General features: G+C 36.8%; 2 protein-coding genes across 6 annotated transcripts; both read left to right on the plus strand.

Annotated features, from left to right (window-relative positions):
- The first annotated feature begins 317 nt into the window (after positions 1–317).
- Positions 318–7,732, plus strand: LOC114182279 (apyrase 2-like). 5 transcript variants are annotated; one of them, XM_028069109.1, is made up of 10 exons: positions 920–1,070; positions 3,543–3,840; positions 4,652–4,780; positions 4,849–4,905; positions 5,011–5,103; positions 6,112–6,317; positions 6,479–6,570; positions 6,646–6,863; positions 6,959–7,148; positions 7,293–7,732. In XM_028069109.1, exons 1-10 carry the CDS (start codon positions 1,048–1,050, stop codon positions 7,403–7,405), a joined length of 1,419 nt encoding a protein of 472 aa, XP_027924910.1. In that variant the 5' UTR covers positions 920–1,047; the 3' UTR covers positions 7,406–7,732. The 5 variants fall into 5 exon arrangements, with proteins under 5 accessions (XP_027924911.1, XP_027924910.1, XP_027924913.1 ...); XM_028069112.1 differs by having other exon boundaries at positions 6,995–7,148; XM_028069111.1 differs by having other exon boundaries at positions 3,543–3,828.
- A 7,051-nt stretch (positions 7,733–14,783) lies between these two features.
- LOC114180661 lies at positions 14,784–18,694 on the plus strand. Its single transcript, XM_028066963.1, has 5 exons — positions 14,784–15,035; positions 15,090–15,203; positions 15,297–15,522; positions 15,616–15,749; positions 18,359–18,694. Exons 1-5 carry the CDS (start codon positions 14,784–14,786, stop codon positions 18,692–18,694), a joined length of 1,062 nt encoding a protein of 353 aa, XP_027922764.1.
- The last annotated feature ends 276 nt before the right edge of the window (positions 18,695–18,970 follow it).

Genomic DNA, 18,970 nt, shown 5'->3' on the forward strand with positions numbered 1-18,970 from the left:
GTGAAGTCGTCTTTGTTTGGTACGACTTCATGAAAGATATTAAAGTCTCTTCTATTTGAGACGACTTCAGCTCGAATTAATCAAATTCGTCTTAATTTGGCACGACTTCTTCAAGATGAAGTCGTGTCATTTTCTCACGACTTACCTCTATTGAGAAATAAAAAAAATGTACCATTTTAAGAAATTGGAAAAAAATTGCACCATTTGAGAAAAAAAACCAAAAATAAAAGTAATTTCATGTTTTAACTATCATCATTAGTGTTTTCAATCAAAATATAAATAAAAATATAATTGAAGCAAAACAATTAAGCTTTTTACATGATTCGATTGTGCGAGTCGGACTCGGATGCACTTGTAGTAATTCTACCTCCATTTCCCATTCGCACACAAAATACCGTTACAACGAAAACACATTCTCGCGTAAACACCGCTCCCAGACAAAACACGCGCACTGACACACTCTCCGCCACTCTCTCTCTCAAATCGAGCACACACTGTCACTTTCTCTCTTCCCTTCCCATCTCTCGTTCCCATACCATCAATCATTTCCCTCTTCTCCCCTCCCACACCGACACACCAGCATTCCCATTCCCCAAACGCTGTCGTTTCCCAGAGTCTCTCATCCTTCAAATTCGTTTCACACAAAAGCGCTGTTAAAGCCGCCCTCGCCCTCCGCCACCGCCTCTCAGATCCGCCTCCGCTCCTCGTCCTCAGCTGAACTTCTCGACGCCGAGCTGGAGCTCGAAACAACCAAAATGATCAAGCGCTCCGGGCGGCAGCCGCCGCCGGAGTCGCTTAAAGACAAGATCTACAACCTCCGGGGAGCGTTTCTCATGGTGGCGGTTCCGCTCCTCCTCGTCGCGCTCGTGCTCTACGCCATGCCTTCCGCCTCCTCCAACGAGTCCATCGAAGACTACGCCCTAACACACCGCAAGGCCGCCCCCGATCGGAAAACCGCCTTCGCCGTCATCTTCGACGCCGGAAGCTCCGGAAGCCGTGTCCACGTCTTTCGTTTCGACCAGAACTTGGATCTCGTTCCCATCGGGAATGACCTCGAGCTTTTCGTTCAGGTGAGTGAAAATCGTGGATTTGCGTTTTCCTTCGAAATAGTTTACTCTAATCTAGTAAGAGTGAGTCAATAATTTAATTCATAAATCTCTAGTAGTTATTAATGAAAAAAAAATTATGTAATTTGTAATGAACCTCTATACATGTATCCCTATATTAATGTATTTTATAAATAGACCAAGTTGAAGGATTTTTCTAATACTTCAAGGACTAGTTAGTATAATTTTTTATGTTTTAAGGTTTACTTTTATAATTTGTTTATTTTGGAGCCTACATATGAGAGATAACAATACTTTTGTGGATGAAATTGATGATTTATTCAATGTAATAATCTCTTCCCTGAATTTTTGTGTGATAGGTTAATAAAGAAGGAAATATGGCATAAACTGGTCAGTAAGTTCTGGTAAAGATAAAAATTAAGAATATTAAAACTTGTTATATAAGCTAAAATTCACTTATCTACTTAATTTTTAAATTTTAGGAAAGTTAAATGTAAAAGCTTTTTCACATTAGATTTGAAGTGGTAGAAGAGAGAACAAGGAAGTGAAGTGAAAATGAGATAGCATAAAGCAGTTACTCTAATTTTTAAATCATGATTGTTAGAATTTTATCTGAAAGGTTTTGTTAGCATTAGGCTGAGTTCTAGGGGAGAAATTAAACTTTTTGCAAATGAATAAATATCAGTTTTTGAATCAGTCTGTTCTTGATAAAAACTCATGTTAAACAATTGGTAATGCATATAATAGCAAATCAATGCAATTAAGAGTTGTATGAGATAAGACTAAGAGAAAAAACACGAGAAATTATAATGGTTCACCCCTTTCAAGATATCTATATCCTATTGCTAAATCACTAAAATAAGCCTATCTACTAAATTTTCAAGTTTTACAAGAACTTCCGAAGAAAACAGGAACATATACAACAACATAATACCTTGAATTGTACAATATCTACAACACCACTTCTGAAACTATCACAATCAAATTCCCGTGACCACCCTAACTAAGAACCATACAACACAAAAAATGGATTAGATTATGAAACAAGATCACCTGGAAAAGTTTCAGCTCAAACCAAAAAAAAGAAAAGAAAGGATAGTGATCTTCAAAGTAAGGTGATTAATCTATGATCATGATTCAATGATTCTTCATGAGTAGCTCCAACAAAGTGTTTTCCAAAATGCAAAACTCTTACTCGGTATTTTCAAAATTTTAAGTATTCTAATTGATTAGATTTTAAGTTATTTCGTATTTAAGAAGAGTAGGAATTATAACGTTGTATATCTGATAGTTCTAACCAACTAAAACTCATTTTAGTAAGCTAAAACAAAGCACGATGAAGTTGCACAACTTTTTTCAGGCTAAAACGAGATTTGAGTCAAAATCACTTGGTGATTTTAGTTCATTAAAAGTTTGGTTTTATAGACTAAATCATAGTCAACTTATTAAATTGCTAAAGTCATTTTAGTTTATTAACTTGAGAATTTAGTTGACCCAGGTGTTCTAACTTGCAAACCCAGCAAGTTCAAGGACATTTTTAGTTTACTAAAACTCTTCATAATAAATTAAAATAAGCCTTTAAATAAAGGCTCTTAACACTTCTATAAACCAATTTAATCAATTTTAACTAAGATCACGGATTGTAAACTTGATTACAACTCTATAACCACAAAAATACAACTCAATAACAATTTTTCAACTCCAAGATCAACACCTCATCACTTCAATCATCATGATTTAGAGCATCAAATCAAATCACTTCATGTTTTTGCTTGGATCATTAATCTCAACAAGTTTCACTTCGCATTAAAATAAAATATTTTAGTCCAAGTATACAAACATTGAATTGATTTAGGTTTGTTTAGACAAATTTCTCCATAATACTTTTAGGAGAGAAAATGAAGAACAAATTAAATAAATTTCTTTGTGAACTAAAATTAGTTTATGCATTAGTTAATTTGTAGAAACTCTCTCATAAATCCTTATTTTTAACTTGGTATAAGCTAATTTTAACTTATGGAAAAACTTATTTAATTAATTTTCTTTTATATTTCTGTCATGATAAACTTGTTCAAATAGACTCATAAAATAAATTATATATAAAATGTGATCTTGGTTTCTCTACAATACTAAAATGTGACACGCCCCATTTTTAATTCTCGCAGCATTATCTTAAATCACTTTTTATCCTCTTATAAGTGTCTATTTGAACCATTTAGAGGACTAAAAATGATATATTTATGTTAGAATAGGTATTAAATAGTTTTACTGGAAAACTACTAAGTGTTGTACATTTAAGTTGTACCTATCTCTATATCTATCTTTGCTCTTCCCTCTACTCAATTTATCAGAATTCTGTCATATAAATACGAGAACATAAGAGAGGTGATTTATTTAAGCTCTCAAAAATATATTGTCTATTTTATTTATCTCAATTTGGCATCTGAGCGGTCAATCTCGATTTGCTGATCTCAGTCTTGTTCGGCAAAATATAAGCCACCTTCCACCACTGTTCACTTCCATAGTTATCTCCAATAACCACTGGATTTGGAGCATCTCTCTAAGCAATAGCCAACCCTGTCGGTCCAAAAGGCTGAATCTACTCAATGCGCCACCACACGCATACTCGTTGTTCACAGCATCTAGGTGTGTGACATGCACATGCTGTCATCCTCTAACTGGAGTGACATCGCGCCTCCTCAACAAGACTTGTTGGACCTCCCTCCTCGTCTTTGTTATGATCGTTGGGTCTTCATTTCCAGTAAGGTTGAAGGTCAAATCTGAAATCTTCTATTTGTTTCCTATTGGCTATTTCTTTTTTGTTGGTCTCCTACAACGAAAATGTCTTCTAGACTTGTCTCCTTCTCTGGAACTTTTACTATTACTTCTGAATGACTGAATGGGAAAAATTATCTTGCTTGGTTTGCCTCAGTTTGTTGAACTTTAGTTCCTTGGCCAAGGTTTCCACGTTTACCTTGAACAAGATGGGAGTAATGTGGCATCCAATCAAGTTGAACAGTTGAAGCAAATTAATTTTCAGTTTTATGTGTTACTGTGGTAATATGTGGAAAACAAATTATTGGGTACTCTTAGTTTGTTCAAAACGTACAACTTGTTTTAGAAAAAGCCTCAAAATATATTTTAAAATGATATTCAGTGCCTTTAAGACTTGCCTCTCAAACAAACAGATCATAACATGATGTTGTTTTAACTTGTTAACTAAGCATGTTTGTGGAAATATGTGTTCGATTTTTATCTATTTGGCCCATGAGTAGTGATGAGAGGTATTATTGAAATATGTGGAATGTATGTGTGAAATTTCTCCATATTTTATTGTCATTAGTATTTAATTATGCTATAATTTGAATGTGTGTCTACTACAGCAATTTCTTTGAATTTTTCAAAATTGAAGTCAAGATTTCAAATTCTAAAAGAAATATATTCTTAAATTTCAAACAAATGAGGCCACAATTGTGGTTGCAGACACTCCAAAAACACCTTGGTGTTGTGATAAAAACACAGTCACGAACCTTTTTTAAAAGCTAGACCCTTGGTGTGGTGGTAACATTTTTATGATTTTGCAGATTAAACCTGGTTTGAGTGCTTATGCACAGAATCCACAACAGGCTGCTGAATCTTTGATTACTCTATTGGATAAAGCTGAGAGTGTTGTTCCTCGGGAGTTTCGGCCGAAGACACCTGTTAGAGTTGGGGTGTGTTTAATTTTATATTCATATTCATTTGGGTTGGGATATCTGAAACATTTTATATGCTAATGCAGGCAACTGCAGGGTTGAGGGCTTTGGAAGGGGATGCTCCGGACAGGATTTTGCAAGCGGTAAACATTACTTGCTGCATCTTGCTCATGTTCAATATTATTAGCATGTAGTAGCCATACTCAACCTTTTAAACTTGTGTTGCTTCCACTATTTGTGAATGTAAGGTTCGGGATTTGCTTAAGCAAAGAAGCACCCTAAAATCTGAGTCCGATTCAGTAAGAGTGCTGGATGGAACACAAGAAGGTGCTTTTCAATGGGTATGCATATGAACTCTATATTTCTAACTTTCGTAAGTTACATGCTTTAGTGACATCGAATGGATAGTTACAATACATTTGCTCTAAAGAGCACTTCAATCTCTGAAAATATGTAGTAACAGAGGTCACTATAGAATCCATCTATAGTCACTGACAGATATATAAAAGAGAAATCAGTAGTCTATACCATGAAAGGTGGGGAAAAATTCTAAATCAGCATAAATGCTGAACTCCTGACAATGTAACTCTAAGGTTTGTAAGAATTTAAATTTCAATCTAGTTGGATAATGCTTCGTTGTTGTAATGTGACATTGCCCTTTAATTCGTGGGGAGTTGGATTTAATCACTGATTTGGCCATTAGTGATGTGGCAGCTAGACATAGAATCAGTACTTTTAGTTTGAGTAATTATAATACTATTATTGTGGAAGAAAGTGTCAGTTATAGAAAAATCTATTTCATTTTTTTTCCCTCCAGGAAAAGTTTATGGAGAATCTTGTCCAAACATATTGTCCCTTATTTAGCATACTTGATTTAGGGGTTATTATAGTGTACAAATGATTTTGGGTGAACTGTATAAGCAGTGGGCTAAATGTACTCTGACATTATATCAGTAACGAAGTGATGATATGATGCAATAATTGTGACAACTGCTTTACACAATTTTTTATTGATAGTTTTTTTCTTTATTTGAAGAGTTATGGGAGCAATGCTTAGATGCATCAGACGTGTCGGAAATACAATATAAAATACTTGACGAATGCTAATTTTGGTATCCTGGAAGGCTCGAGTTTTAACCTGTTATTTCAAGTTCTTTGTATATGATATCTGTTTAGATAGCATTTCCTGGCAGCTAAAATTATACACTGCCAGGAAACATTTGCATGGTTCGACAGTGACTAAACTTTTTAAGATCAAGTGTAAGTAGAAAGGAAATTAAGTTAAGATGTTGTGTTCACTTTCCTCTACGGTATTTAGTTAGTTTTACCTGGCCTTCTGTTTTATTTAGGTGACTATCAACTATCTACTGGGAAACCTAGGAAGAGATTATTCAGAGACAGTTGGGGTAGTTGATCTTGGTGGTGGATCTGTTCAGATGGCATATGCCATCTCAGAGACAGATGCTGCTGGGGCTCCAACTGTATCAGTTGGAGAGGACCAATATGTCAAGGAGATGTTCCTTAGGGGAAGGAAATATTACCTCTATGTTCACAGGTTTTTCTTCTTGCTCTTGACATGCCATTTTGAGATTTTATGTTTTTATGGGATCTTCGAGTGCCCACCTCTGTAGTCTTTACCCTAATTTTCAGATAGATAGATATTCTGTAATACAATTCCATCTTCATGGTCAATAGGTTTTAGCATTTTGCTTTCAGTTACTTGGGCTATGGTTTACTAGCAGCTCGTGCGAAGATTTTAAAGGTTTCGGATGATTTTGGAAACCCTTGCCTCTTAGATGGCTTTAATGGTGAATATTACTTTGGCTTTCTACATGCTTGGTTCTATTTTTATGCCAATAAGTTTTATTTTAAAACATCCTCAGGATCTTACAACTATGGAGGAAAGTCGTTTAATGCTTCATCCTATCCTTCTGGTGCAAGCTTGAATGAATGCAAAAGCATAGCTCTTAAGGCTCTCAAGGTTAACGAGTCAAAATGCACACATATGAAGTGCACTTTTGGTGGGATATGGAATGGTGGTGGGGGTGATGGACAGAAAAATCTTTTTGTTGCCTCATTTTTCTTTGACCGCGCAGCTGAGGTATTGCTTATTTTATTAACCCTTGGACCAAATACTGATATCAGTCCCTTCATTTAATGCAACTTTGCCATGCTAATCATATTATTTATTCAAAGGCTGGTTTTGCCGACCCAAACTCACCCGTTGTGAAGGTTCGTCCTGTGGATTTCGAGGCTGCATCTAAGCAAGCTTGTCGAACAAAGATTGAAGATGTCAAATCCTTTTATCCACTTGTTGAGGAAGGGAACCGTCCATATTTATGCATGGATCTCTTGTACCAATATACATTGCTTGTTGAAGGATTCGGTAGGTTTCGTAATCGTGTTGGAACAGTTATTCAAGATAATGATGCTTTCTGCGAAATCTTTTTCTTTTTCTTGGATCAATCTTTCTGCAAAATCTTGAGAATATTATTCTCTTCCTGCACTGACTGGATTCTTGTTTTGGCAGGCCTAGATCCATGGCAACAGATGACGTTAGTGAAGAAAGTTAAATACCACGATGCTCTTGTTGAAGCTGCATGGCCCTTAGGCAGCGCCATAGAAGCTGTATCATCTACATAATGACACGAGTGTGATAATTATTTACTCACCTGAAATCTTACGAGATGAGTTGTCACAAGTTTCTTGAGGTGAAGTTGCCTCCATTCATGATGATCAGAAATTGCTTATCGGGTCAAATTGAGAGTAGATAAGGAGCTACATTTCATGAATAACTAGAAGATAGCTTCATTATTTTTCATTTGTAATTATTTACTATATATCTGATTTACAGATTTGGAAGACGGATTCAATTCATTTTTGTTCGTCTATTATTTGTAGTCTTTTAGAGATGAACAAAAGGTGAGGGTGGTAGCATTGATTTTTTATTCATTCCGGTGCTGTTTCTTATTTCTTGACCTCTTGGAAAAGCGTATTTATTGGATCTTTAGGTTGCCATAAAAGTTTAACTTGAAAAGTGGAGACACTAGAAGAAATAAAAGAATAAACTACAGAGAATAAATAGAGCCATGCGTGAGCATCTGTCAAACACATCACCAATATTAAATACAATAAAAATTTGGAATGCGGTTTAGGGATTCAAAGTATCCTCTATAAGTTGGGGATCAAACCAAATCTATGTATAAAAAGTACAAGATTAACTTTCCAAGAAGAATATTTATTTGTATTCCTTTATTTATGAAAATGCTTATCAAGAGTCATGAAAATTGTATGATTTTATGAAAATTGTATGATTTTGTAGTCATAAATCTGTAAAAATATTTAAATTATTGCTTAAGTTATTACTAAGTATCAATATTTATGTGGTAAGACCAATATTTTTATAATTTTATTGTGAAGATTGATTTGAGAGAAAAGGAGATTATGGATTTGAATGAATTAGAGGATGAAGTTTGTATTGGATTTTTTAAAATTGTGTTCTTTTCGGGTGATTTACTGTTTAGAAGGAAAAGGAAACAAGAATTTTGGGGTGATAAGCTTGTTTGTTTTGAGGTGAGGAAGGGGATAGGAGGCGAGGAATAGCGAAATTGGTGATAAATCCGATCCCGCTAGTGAAGGTGAGATGGAGGGTGAAGGACGCAAATTTAATGATGTATTAAATACCATTGTTGCATTAGTTGAAGCTTCCTTGTTCCATGTGTTATCTGTGGTAGATATAGTGTGAAGTTACGAACCCCTTTTCAGGTGAGGTTTTACTTTTATGTCGTTCATGGTGTGGTTTTGTTTATAGAAATGGATAAAGCAAAGGTGAAGAGGCCATGGGTGTTGGTGGAGGCATGATATGAAAGCTGTAATCGTGGTGGACGAAGTGGAATTCGTTGCTGCAATCGTGGTGGAGGAAGACGAACCTCGTCATGGTTGGAACGATTCGAGCTTGGTGAAGAAGACGAAGTCCAACAAGGTTGGAACGATTCCACCTATTTTGTGAGCTTTTCGGAACGATTCTACTTTTTTAACAAATATATGTACTTTTAGTTTTATTTATTAATAAAATTAAATAAAAATTTATTATTATATAATTTAATAATATAAAGTTTAATTTAATATTACATATTTTATATGTTATTCAAATTATATAATAATATTTTCTTAATAATTTGATAAGTAAATAAATTTTATAAATGTACATATTTATTTAGAAAAATTATAAGTAAATAATATTTTCTTAATAATTCGATACATATTGAAAAAAACAATTAGTAAACATTTTAGAAATTTGAAATATTAATTATTGTTGTAAGTATTATTTTAAAAATGGAAATGAGTTAAGACTACATGCATCTTTTATTATGAATCACTCTCAATTCTTCAGAGTTGAGGAGAGATGGGAAAATAAGCTAATCCTGCAATTCCTCTCCTTCTCTCATTCTCAAATACCACCAAGTGAACACGATTGTCATCCTCATATAATGCTTCCCAATCCTTTTGAACAATAAATCCTCACAATATAAAGTCATATATACAATATTAGGTGGTGAGAAGTTGAAGGGAGAATTTTTGCATACTTTGACGTGTATAAATATGTAGTTTAAGTTGTTTGCAACTATAAGTCTTGGATTAAATAAGGTGTTAGTTTCTAGTGGGATATACACTTATGATAATGAGTTAAAAAATAAAAAAATTATATAAAGGATCACCAAAATAGTATTTTACATGACAAAAATAAAAAATAAATAAAAATATTAAAAACAAGTATAAATAATCAAATGTTTGTTTTATTAGAAGCAATATGATACTCAGATGGTAGCCACTTTGATAGGGACATGTCAATTTGGTACCCGTTGTTAAAAAAGTGTCAATTGCATCCCTACTTTGAAAAAGTGCTTCAATTAGGTCACTTTCAGACAAAAATAATAGGTTTAATTACTCAGATAGTACCCATTTTGATAGGGACGTGTCAATTTGGTACTCGTTGTTAAAAAAATGTCAATTGCGTCCCTACTTTTGAAAAGTGCTTCAATTAGGTTCCTTTCGGATAAAAATAATTAACGTCATTAACAATGTGCCACATGTCACTCTTAAGGTTTTTTTTTAATTTTTTTAAATTAATTTTTTTTTAATCTTTTTTGCAAAACTTTTTTGTTCTCACGTGTCAAGTTCCTATTGTGACACCTGGCAATGTTAGTGTCACGTGATAGGATATTACCATGTCTATCAAATATCATTGTCCTGATTTCAATTTAGTCCTTGTATATATCTCATTGTTTCAATTTAGTTTCCACTTTTGTGTCTTTGATTCAATTTTGTCTGATTTTTTTTTAATAATTGAAATATATTTTGACAATCCATTTTTTTATATGATTAAAACTAATTAAGCATAAATATTTTTACAAAATTAAGTACTAATATTTATATTAAAATTTAGAGGTCAAAGAATACATTGAAAAAATATGGGTAAATAATATACAATGTAATATGTTAAAAAGTCATTTTTAATAAAAAAATATTAGTATAACATTTATACATATAATAGATTTGGTCTTGAATTGGAGAGAGACAATATTGTTTTATTTTGAAAAAACAAAATGAGTGACAATGACATTTGTTCTATTAGTATAACATTTTTTACCACTAAATTTTAATGTAAATATCAATACTTAATTTTGTAAAAATATTTATACTTAATTAGTTTTAATCTTATAAAAAAATTGATTAAAAAATATACTTCAATTATTAAAAAACTTTGGAACAAAATTGAAACAAACACACAAAAGTGGGAACTAAATTGAAGCAATGAGATATACATGGAAACTAAATTGAAATCAGTACAATGACATTTGGCACATGTGGCATTATCCTGCAATGTGGCACTGACATTGTAATGTGTCACAAGGACTTGACATGTGACGACAAAAAAGTTGATATCGAGTAATTAAAGCAAGAAAGTAAATGTATAATTAAGGACGTAATAAGATAAAAAGTATATTGAAAATCTAAGAAAAACTTATGAGATATCAAACCAACGAACTGTAAAGGGAGAATGAAAATTGTTTTAACAAAAAAAAAATCATCAAATGAAACAAAAATTAAGGATAAAAGAGAATAACAAGGATAAGTTTATGTGATTGAACACTTGAAACTAAGAGTCAAATATTTTATTGAACAAATAAATAAATAAAAATATTAAAAATGAGTAAAAATATTCAAGTGTGAGACATGAAAACTATTTGATAACTATAATTCATAATACATCATTTGAATATAATCACACAAAGGTTATTGTTCTTGTACAGAACCAAGCAATCTCAAGAGTCTTCACTCCTTGACTTGTTCTCCTTGAGGCTTGTCTTTGGACTGCTCCTTGGTGATACTCTTGGAGGGTGGGTACCTACATGCACTCTAACGCTTAAGTTAGGGATGTTTCAATATGGTATCTGAGAATGATTGGACTCAGAAAAGCTTACCTTCTATAGACATTAAACCTTACTTTATATTACCTGGTTATTAATCCTGACTTCTTTACATTCAGTCTCGTTTTTATTATTTCATAAACATTAATAAATCTCATATATTGCATCGCAACTACCAAGACTCTCAAATGCTCCATTATATTTGAACCATTCTGCTTGGGATTGCGAATCCACGCTCGTATGACTATACGTTACCCACATTGAGCCAAGACACAATGGCCCTCATATGGGTCGAGATATACTTGGTCACCTCATGCCCATGCCTAACTAGGCCGAGATATACTCAACTCTGCAACGTAACCATCTCGACCCTCCTATATAATCATGAGCCTAGATTTCCAACCTCCCCCATATCAACCACTCGTCTTCCTCACGAACGAGCTAAGATGTTCTCGCCCCCCTTTACACCATGTAAAGGGGTGAGAAATTCAATTAATTAAATAAATAATTAATTAATAAATGCAAGTAGCGGAAGCCTTTATGGAAATTAGTGTTGACTTTTATATATGGAATAATACTAGCTTAAATAGTTGAGAGTACTTATTTGTGTTGAGAGGACTTGGGTTGAATGGTTGTGCATTGACTTTACAATTGGATGGTTGTGTGTTCGAACCTTGGACTATATGAAATAGGTTCCGTTTTTCCAAAACTCTTTTTGGCATGAATGTGAAAGGTCAGAAAATCCTAGCCGTTTGGGAGATCGACTGCAAGGGCTAGGAAGGCATCTTAAAACAGTCATTGAATAACCATTAAAACCATTTTAATGTCAATTTTTTTGGCCATTAAGGGAATTAAAATTAAGGTGTAAAGTGAGGGTAATTAGGAGATTAGAAAGATAAAGTGTAAGACCCGTGGAAATCAATTAATTAAATAATTAATTAATTAATTAATAAATGAGGGAGAAAGGGAATTTTATGACATTAAATGTTAATTGGTATGACGTGGAAAAGTACTAGCTCAAGCGGTTGAGAGTACTTAATTGTGTGAGAGGACTTGGGTTCGAGTCCTATGTATGCCTGCCTTTTGTGTGTTATTTGATTTAATTGTATTTTGATAACATATTTGTGATTGGTGAGTGATATTATAATCATAGGATTATAATGGTTATCACTAAATCTGAATTAGTATAGTGGTTGTGCTTTGGCCTTATGAGTGGAGGGTCATAGGTGGAGAGAAGGGTTTCTGCAGTGGTTTGTTTGCACAAGAGGTGAATTGGGCAGTGGTTTGTTTGCACAAGAGGTGAATTGGGAGGAGGCTTGAGGAGAAGCATTTTTTTCTTTTCTGCAGTGGTTTGTTTGCACAAGAGGTGAATTGGGAGGAGGCTTGAGGAGAAGCATTTTTTTCTTCTCACTTTTTAATCAAGAATTCCAAGTTAGGGGAGTTGTCCTTTGTGTGTGTAAATTACGCGATTTGTGTGTGGTTCTGCGTCATTGTATTATCAATTGAATTCCGTGTTGTATGAATTCTGTATTATGTGCACTATGTTTGAAAATTGGTTGGTTTGATGGTGTGCATAAAGCCTTTTAGTGACTTATATGAATATGAGGAGGGTTTTGGTACTGTATTGGTTAATTATGGCCAAACCTTTAGTTTTAGTGATTCAAGCCTGTTTAAAATATGTTCTTGTGGTTGCTTGATCAAATGGAATGCTTGGTAGTGATTAATTTGGTTTTTAGGTATGGTTTTGGGTTTTAGTTTTGGTGATTCAAGCCTGTTTAAAATATGTTCTTGTGGTTGCTTGATCAAATGGAATGCTTGGTAGTGATTAATTTGGTTTTTAGGTATGGTTTTGGGTGGTTTTCGCACATGAACAGGGAGAGATACTGCAATTCTCGCCCAAGCGAGAGTTGCAGAATTTCGCTACTGGTTTAAGGGTCGAGCACTTTGCCCAGGTGAATTGCTTGGAGTTGAGCGACCTGGTCTCTCGCTCAAGCGAGATTGGCTCGCCTAAGCGAGGTCGCGACGAGACCTGGGCATGTTGAGCGCGACTTCTCGTCCAGGCGAGAAGTTTTGGGTCTTGAGCGACAAGTACTCTCGCTTAGGCGAGAATGGCTTGCCCAAGCGAGGTCGCGAAGTGGTTTGATGTTTTTCTGTCGAATCCTCGTTCAGGCGAGATGGGGTAGCTTAAGCGAGGCTGACGGGCTAGCCTGGGCGAAGATCCCTGGCTTAAGCGAGTATACTACAAATGTTATGTTTGTGTGTGATGTTGAACTAGGCTGCTTGCTAGTTCCTCAAGTATAGGAATTATATGATTGTGTATGTGGTGTTTGGGCTTGAAGGACTAAGTCCAATAGGGGTCTGGGATGTGCTTGATGGTGGGACGCATGATGGGCATGGAACTGGTAGTTCTCGTCGGTTGCTAAGTCGCGAGGAGTCCTTAGTATGGTGATTACATGCGTCAGACGCACAATGGGCAAGGAACAGTTTTGTTCCCGCTGGCTGCTATTGGGCGAGGAGTCCATAGTATGGTGATTGCGTGCGTGCCAGGGTCCGAGCGAGAAAGGCTTGGATGTTTTGCTACAGGCGAGGAGTTTGTGGGGCAGGACTATGAGCGGGATAGGCTCGTAGGGTTGGACAACGGAAGGGTTAGTTACGTTGGAGCACAGTAAAGTCCCAAGACCTAGATTCATGCATATGTCTCATGAAGGACTATGAGATCAAGGATGGATGATTTGGAAGAATGAATTAATTACATAGCATTTACTTCTTGGGATGGGTGGCATATTTATTTTCTATATATATGTGCATAGCTCACCCTATCTCTGTGTGTGTGGCGATGATCGTATAACTTGTTATCCGGGAGCAAATGATTTGACAGGTGAGCCAGGGGATGCTCAGAGGCAGAGTGCAGGGACTACCTGGGGCTTTTGAAAGGATTTTCATTTAAAGGATTTTGATGTAATTTATAATTATGTGGAACTTTGGTAGATTTTGTATTAAAGTAATTGCGAATATTTGAGTTATGCTGCAAGTAAAGTTTTTAATTTTTCCCGCAGTTTGGGAAATTATGATTATAAATGAGGTTTTTTAATATCATTGTGTTTTATTTTTATTTTAATTATTCGTCTATATTTATTTAAAAGTAATATTCCTTAGGGATGTTACAATTGGTATTAGAGCATAAGTTTTGAATAAGTTTTGAAATTGTTTTGAAAAATATTTTGGGACTTTTGGGGAGTGAGCTTACTATGTTTGTGCTAGTGGTTGTGTGTGTTTAACTTTAAGGAGGTAGTTGTTTGTTAAACTGATGGAGTAATGTTTAACAGTTGAAAATGTGGCATATCCAGGCAATGACAGCTCACAGGAGGAGAAGAAATGCTAATGATGCTGATGAGATTGTAGAAGCCATTCATCGGATGGTGGATGCGATGCAAAATCCTATTCCCGCACAGCCAAGAGCGACGATTGCACCAGTGAGGGTGGCAACGGTGGAGGATTTTCTGTGACATAAGCCCACAAAATTCACAGGTAGGGCCACCCCTGATGAAGCTGATGCCTGGCTTCACAAGTGCGAAAAGATTTTTGGAGTGATGAATTGTGTTGATGAGCAAAAGCTGGCCTTTGTTGTGTACCTACTGAACAATGATGCTGAATATTGGTGGGCAGGCATGCAACGACAGATGCAGACTAGGGATGAGCCAGTGAATTGGGCCAACTTCAGGACTCGTTTCCTGGAGAAATACTTTCCAGATACAGCCAAGCAAGACAAGGAGGCTGAATTCTTGGCCCAGCAACAGGGAAATATGTCGGTGCAAGAGTACATTAACAAGTTCGAGCATCTGGTAAGGTACTATTCTCAAGCAATCACTGAAGAGTGGAGGTGCCTTATGTTTTAGCGGGGACTCAAGCATGAATTGAAGAAGGTTGTTACACCTTTGAGAGAAAGGAGATTTCCAGTCTTGGTGGAACAAGCCAAGAGTGTAGAGTCCCTAGAAAGAGGACCAGATCCAGTAAGTTGACATCAGAAAAATGTCACAGAGGCTAGGCAGATGAAAAAGCCTTACAACCGACCACAAACATCTCAGGGTCCCACTTGCTACTAGTGTGGCGGACCCCATCTAAAGAGAAATTGTCCTCAGTTGACAGGTGGTGTAGGAGGATCAGGTGACCGTCGCAAGTGTTTCATATGCGACAAACTGGGACACTTTGCGAATAATTGTCAAGAAAAGAAGAGTTTGGGTGTGAAGAAGCCCACAACATCACCAGTAGAAAGAGCTAGAGCGGCTAACAGGGTCTTTGCCATGACCTCCACAGAGGCTACTCAATCAGGTAACCTTATCCTCAAGCCATGTTTATTGTTGGGTCAGTCAATATTAGTGTTGTTCAATTCTGGAGCAACACATTCTTTCATTTCTAATATAGGTGTGGGGAGATTGAGCCTGGAGAAACGTGACTTGGGGTGTGAGTTGCTTGTTTCGACTCCTTCCTCGGGTCAGGTGGCTACCAGTTCAGTCTGCGTTGGGTGTTCAATGGTAGTGGCAGGTCGGAGATTCAAGGTGAACTTTGTAACATCCCGTCAGGATAATACGAATTTAGTAAAATAAAATAAAGGAATTAATTACACATAAATTAATAATACCTCATTTCCCAAAACATGGGAAATTTAAAACTTTATTAATTTACCAATAAGTCCATAAATACAAAACTACAAGTGTAATCAAAATATTCCATGAGCCGGTACAACCCATTTCAAATAAAACCAAGAAAACATAAAGAAAAAGATCCCATAATTATCCCCTCTCCGCAACTAAGTCTCACCAGCTCCACTTGCATCATCACCTACTCACGTGTACTGTGTACACGATCATTGCCAAACACAAGCAGATAGGGTGAGCTAACAGATGAAACACATATAAATATACCAAACACATATACATGTATAATCGTTAAAAATAATACATCAAGGTCACAAACTCTGCCCTATGCCGCATGGCCACAACCAAATATAATATCCTTTCATTTCCCACAGCACTTGCTCCATTCCTATCACATGGCCACTACCATGTACACCGATGTACCTCATGGAAGACTCATTACCTTCCCTCCACATGGCCACTACCATGTATATTAAAGTACATCAGGGAACTCGTTCCAGTGCTTCCACATGGCCACAACCATGTTAATAGTGTTCTACATCTTCTATTAAGTATCTCAAGACGCCTTGCTGCCACACCTATCGGCCACAATCGATAGAGCACGTGCGGAAACCATGCTACGGATCACACACCGTAACGCCAGGTGGAGTTCCCAAATACGAACATAGTTCGCAACGTCCCAGGACTAACAAACTCGTCAGTGACTCACTAAGGAGGGCAATCCATCTGGACCCATCCGTACTGGCCACAACCAGCACACTCACACCGGCACACTCACCAACCCGAGCCACAACTCAAGGCTCCTCATGTTCATCCGCTATCCCAAGCCACAACTCAAGGGAAGTCATTCTAGGCCACAACCCATAGAATGCCACGTGCTTAACCCCTATCCTGAGCCACAACTCAAGGATACGTTCCGGGCCACAACCCATGGAACACCAGTAAGCTCACCATCGAGATATCTTAGAAGCCTTATAGATCACACATCACCATTCAAACTCCAATCAATCAAATGCTGCAAGTTTATTGCTTCTACACCTATCATCCATTCATCCCTGGACTTAAACTTCCATCCCTCACCTAAGCATTTTTGTTCATCTCGCTTAGGCTAGGTTACCTCGCTTGAGCGAGCACCATACACAAAACCAACCATAAACCCTCGTTTAGGCGAGTCACACTCGCCTGGGCGAGTTCACGTTTCGCCTAAAACTCTCCTCTCTCGCTTGGATTGCGAGTTAAACTCCCATAAGATTTCCCTTCAAACGCTCGCTTAGGCGAGTCTCGCCTGAGCGAGACGCATTTTCGCCTAAGAAATAAACCCCGCCTGGGCGAGTTACACTCGGCTAAGCGAGATGGTCTATCGCCCAAGACCAAAACACCTCGCCTAAGCGAACTGCTCGAGCAGAGAGAGAGTTATGAGTCCCTGCATGTCTCGCCTAGGCGAGCCTAGCTTGCCTAAGCGAGAATTGCAGGTTCTGGCACTGATTCACACACTCACACACTGCACCAGAGACTCAAAACACGAATCAAACATACCAATTCATTCAGCTCCATTTCATTAGACATATGAGCACATTTGGACTTGAAAATATGCCACAACCCCCCCCCCAACCTTGCATAATCATAGAACATACCGAACATAACCCCAATATATACATACATCTAGGTCAAATTCCAATGAAATAGTACCCAAAACCCACAACCCCAATTTCCGTCATATGCAGCACGAAATTCAAGCACAGCTTCATCAACATCAATCAAAACAATGCAACCAAAATAAAATTTTGGGTTCAGCTCCCCTAACCTGGAATTTCCTTGCTTAAAACTTGAATTTGGGAACCTTTCCCGGAACACCAATGCCCTCTCTTAGCGTCTCCCCCAAACGACTCTCAAACGCTCTAAACCTCACTATTCACTCTCAATTTTCGCACTCCTTCTAAGCTTCTCAGAAAATAGCCTCCAAAACCCTATTTCCCCTAAATGTGGTTGGTGACAAAAACGAAATTTGGTTTAAGTGTGAGATTCATTGTTAATCAAAGCCCATTATTTTGGTTATTTTTCAGCCCTTTGGTTGCCCCTTCTGCTAGGGTTGTCTCTACCCCTTTCATATTCAAGCCACACTAACTTTTTAGCAAAAAGAAAGTTAAATTTGAGTCCACCAAGGTTCGAACCCACACCAAGCCAAAGCCAAATCAATACTAACCCATCAGGCCAACTCATGTTTCTTGCTAACACACACAATTCAAGCATTATCTCATACGAAATGTGGCCCAACATATTATTAAAACAATAATAACTAAATAACACACAATTAGCATACTTAAGACTCGAACCCAAGTCCTCTCACACAAGTAAAGTACTCTCAACCACTTGAGCTAGTACTTTTCCACGTCATACACAACAGAATTTAATGTCATAAATGCACTACCTACCCGCATTTATTAATTAATTACTTATTTAATTAATTAAATTATGCGGATCTTACAAACTTGGTGTGCTTGCCCTTGGAGGGACTGGATGTGATATTGGGGATGGACTGGTTGTCTAACAATCACATCATAATTAATTGTGGACGACGCAATTTGGTATTCCCAGAACATGAAGGGTTGGAGTTGGTCTCAACTCGAGAGGCTGTGAAAGTGCTGCAAGAAGGAGCCACGTGTTTTATGGTGATGGCTAAACTAGAAAAGAAGGGTGCAGCGGAGATGATTCAGAATATTCAGGTGGTTAATGAGTACGCATATGTGTTTTCGGACAAAGTACTAGGATTGCCACCGAGTCGGGATGTTGACTTCACCATTGACTTAACTTCTGGTGCGGGTCCCGTGTCCATGAATCCATATTGAATGGCACCTACAGAATTGGCAGAACTCAAGAAGCAAATTGAAGATTTGCTAGAGAAAAAGTTCATCTGGCCTAGTGCATCACCGTGGGGAGCCCCGGTGCTATTAGTGAAGAAGAAGGATGGGAGTTCAAGACTATGCGTTGATTATCGATAGCTGAACAAGTTAACCATCAAGAATAAGTACCCACTACCGAGGATTGACGATCTGCTCGATCAATTGAAGGGAGCATGAGTCTTCTCCAAAATTGACCTACGATCTTGATATCATCAGATCTTA

Source organism: Vigna unguiculata, chromosome 4, assembly GCF_004118075.2.
Source record: "Vigna unguiculata cultivar IT97K-499-35 chromosome 4, ASM411807v1, whole genome shotgun sequence".
In the NCBI taxonomy this organism is placed as follows: domain Eukaryota; kingdom Viridiplantae; phylum Streptophyta; class Magnoliopsida; order Fabales; family Fabaceae; genus Vigna; species Vigna unguiculata.

Excerpts from the sequence above, each read along its gene's own strand:
- LOC114182279 (XM_028069109.1), top strand. The coding sequence starts at position 1,048 with ATGACCTCGAGCTTTTCGTTCAG. Across the intron at positions 3,841-4,651 it reads CATTTCCAGTAAGGTTGAAG|ATTAAACCTGGTTTGAGTGC; the intron begins GTCAAATCTGAA and ends ATGATTTTGCAG. Across the intron at positions 6,318-6,478 it reads TATTACCTCTATGTTCACAG|TTACTTGGGCTATGGTTTAC; the intron begins GTTTTTCTTCTT and ends TTTTGCTTTCAG.
- LOC114180661 (XM_028066963.1), top strand. The coding sequence starts at position 14,784 with ATGAATTGTGTTGATGAGCAAAAGCTGGCCTTTGTTGTGTACCTACTG. Across the intron at positions 15,204-15,296 it reads TAGAAAGAGGACCAGATCCA|TGTGGCGGACCCCATCTAAA; the intron begins GTAAGTTGACAT and ends ACTTGCTACTAG. Across the intron at positions 15,750-18,358 it reads TGGCAGGTCGGAGATTCAAG|GGACTGGATGTGATATTGGG; the intron begins GTGAACTTTGTA and ends TTGCCCTTGGAG.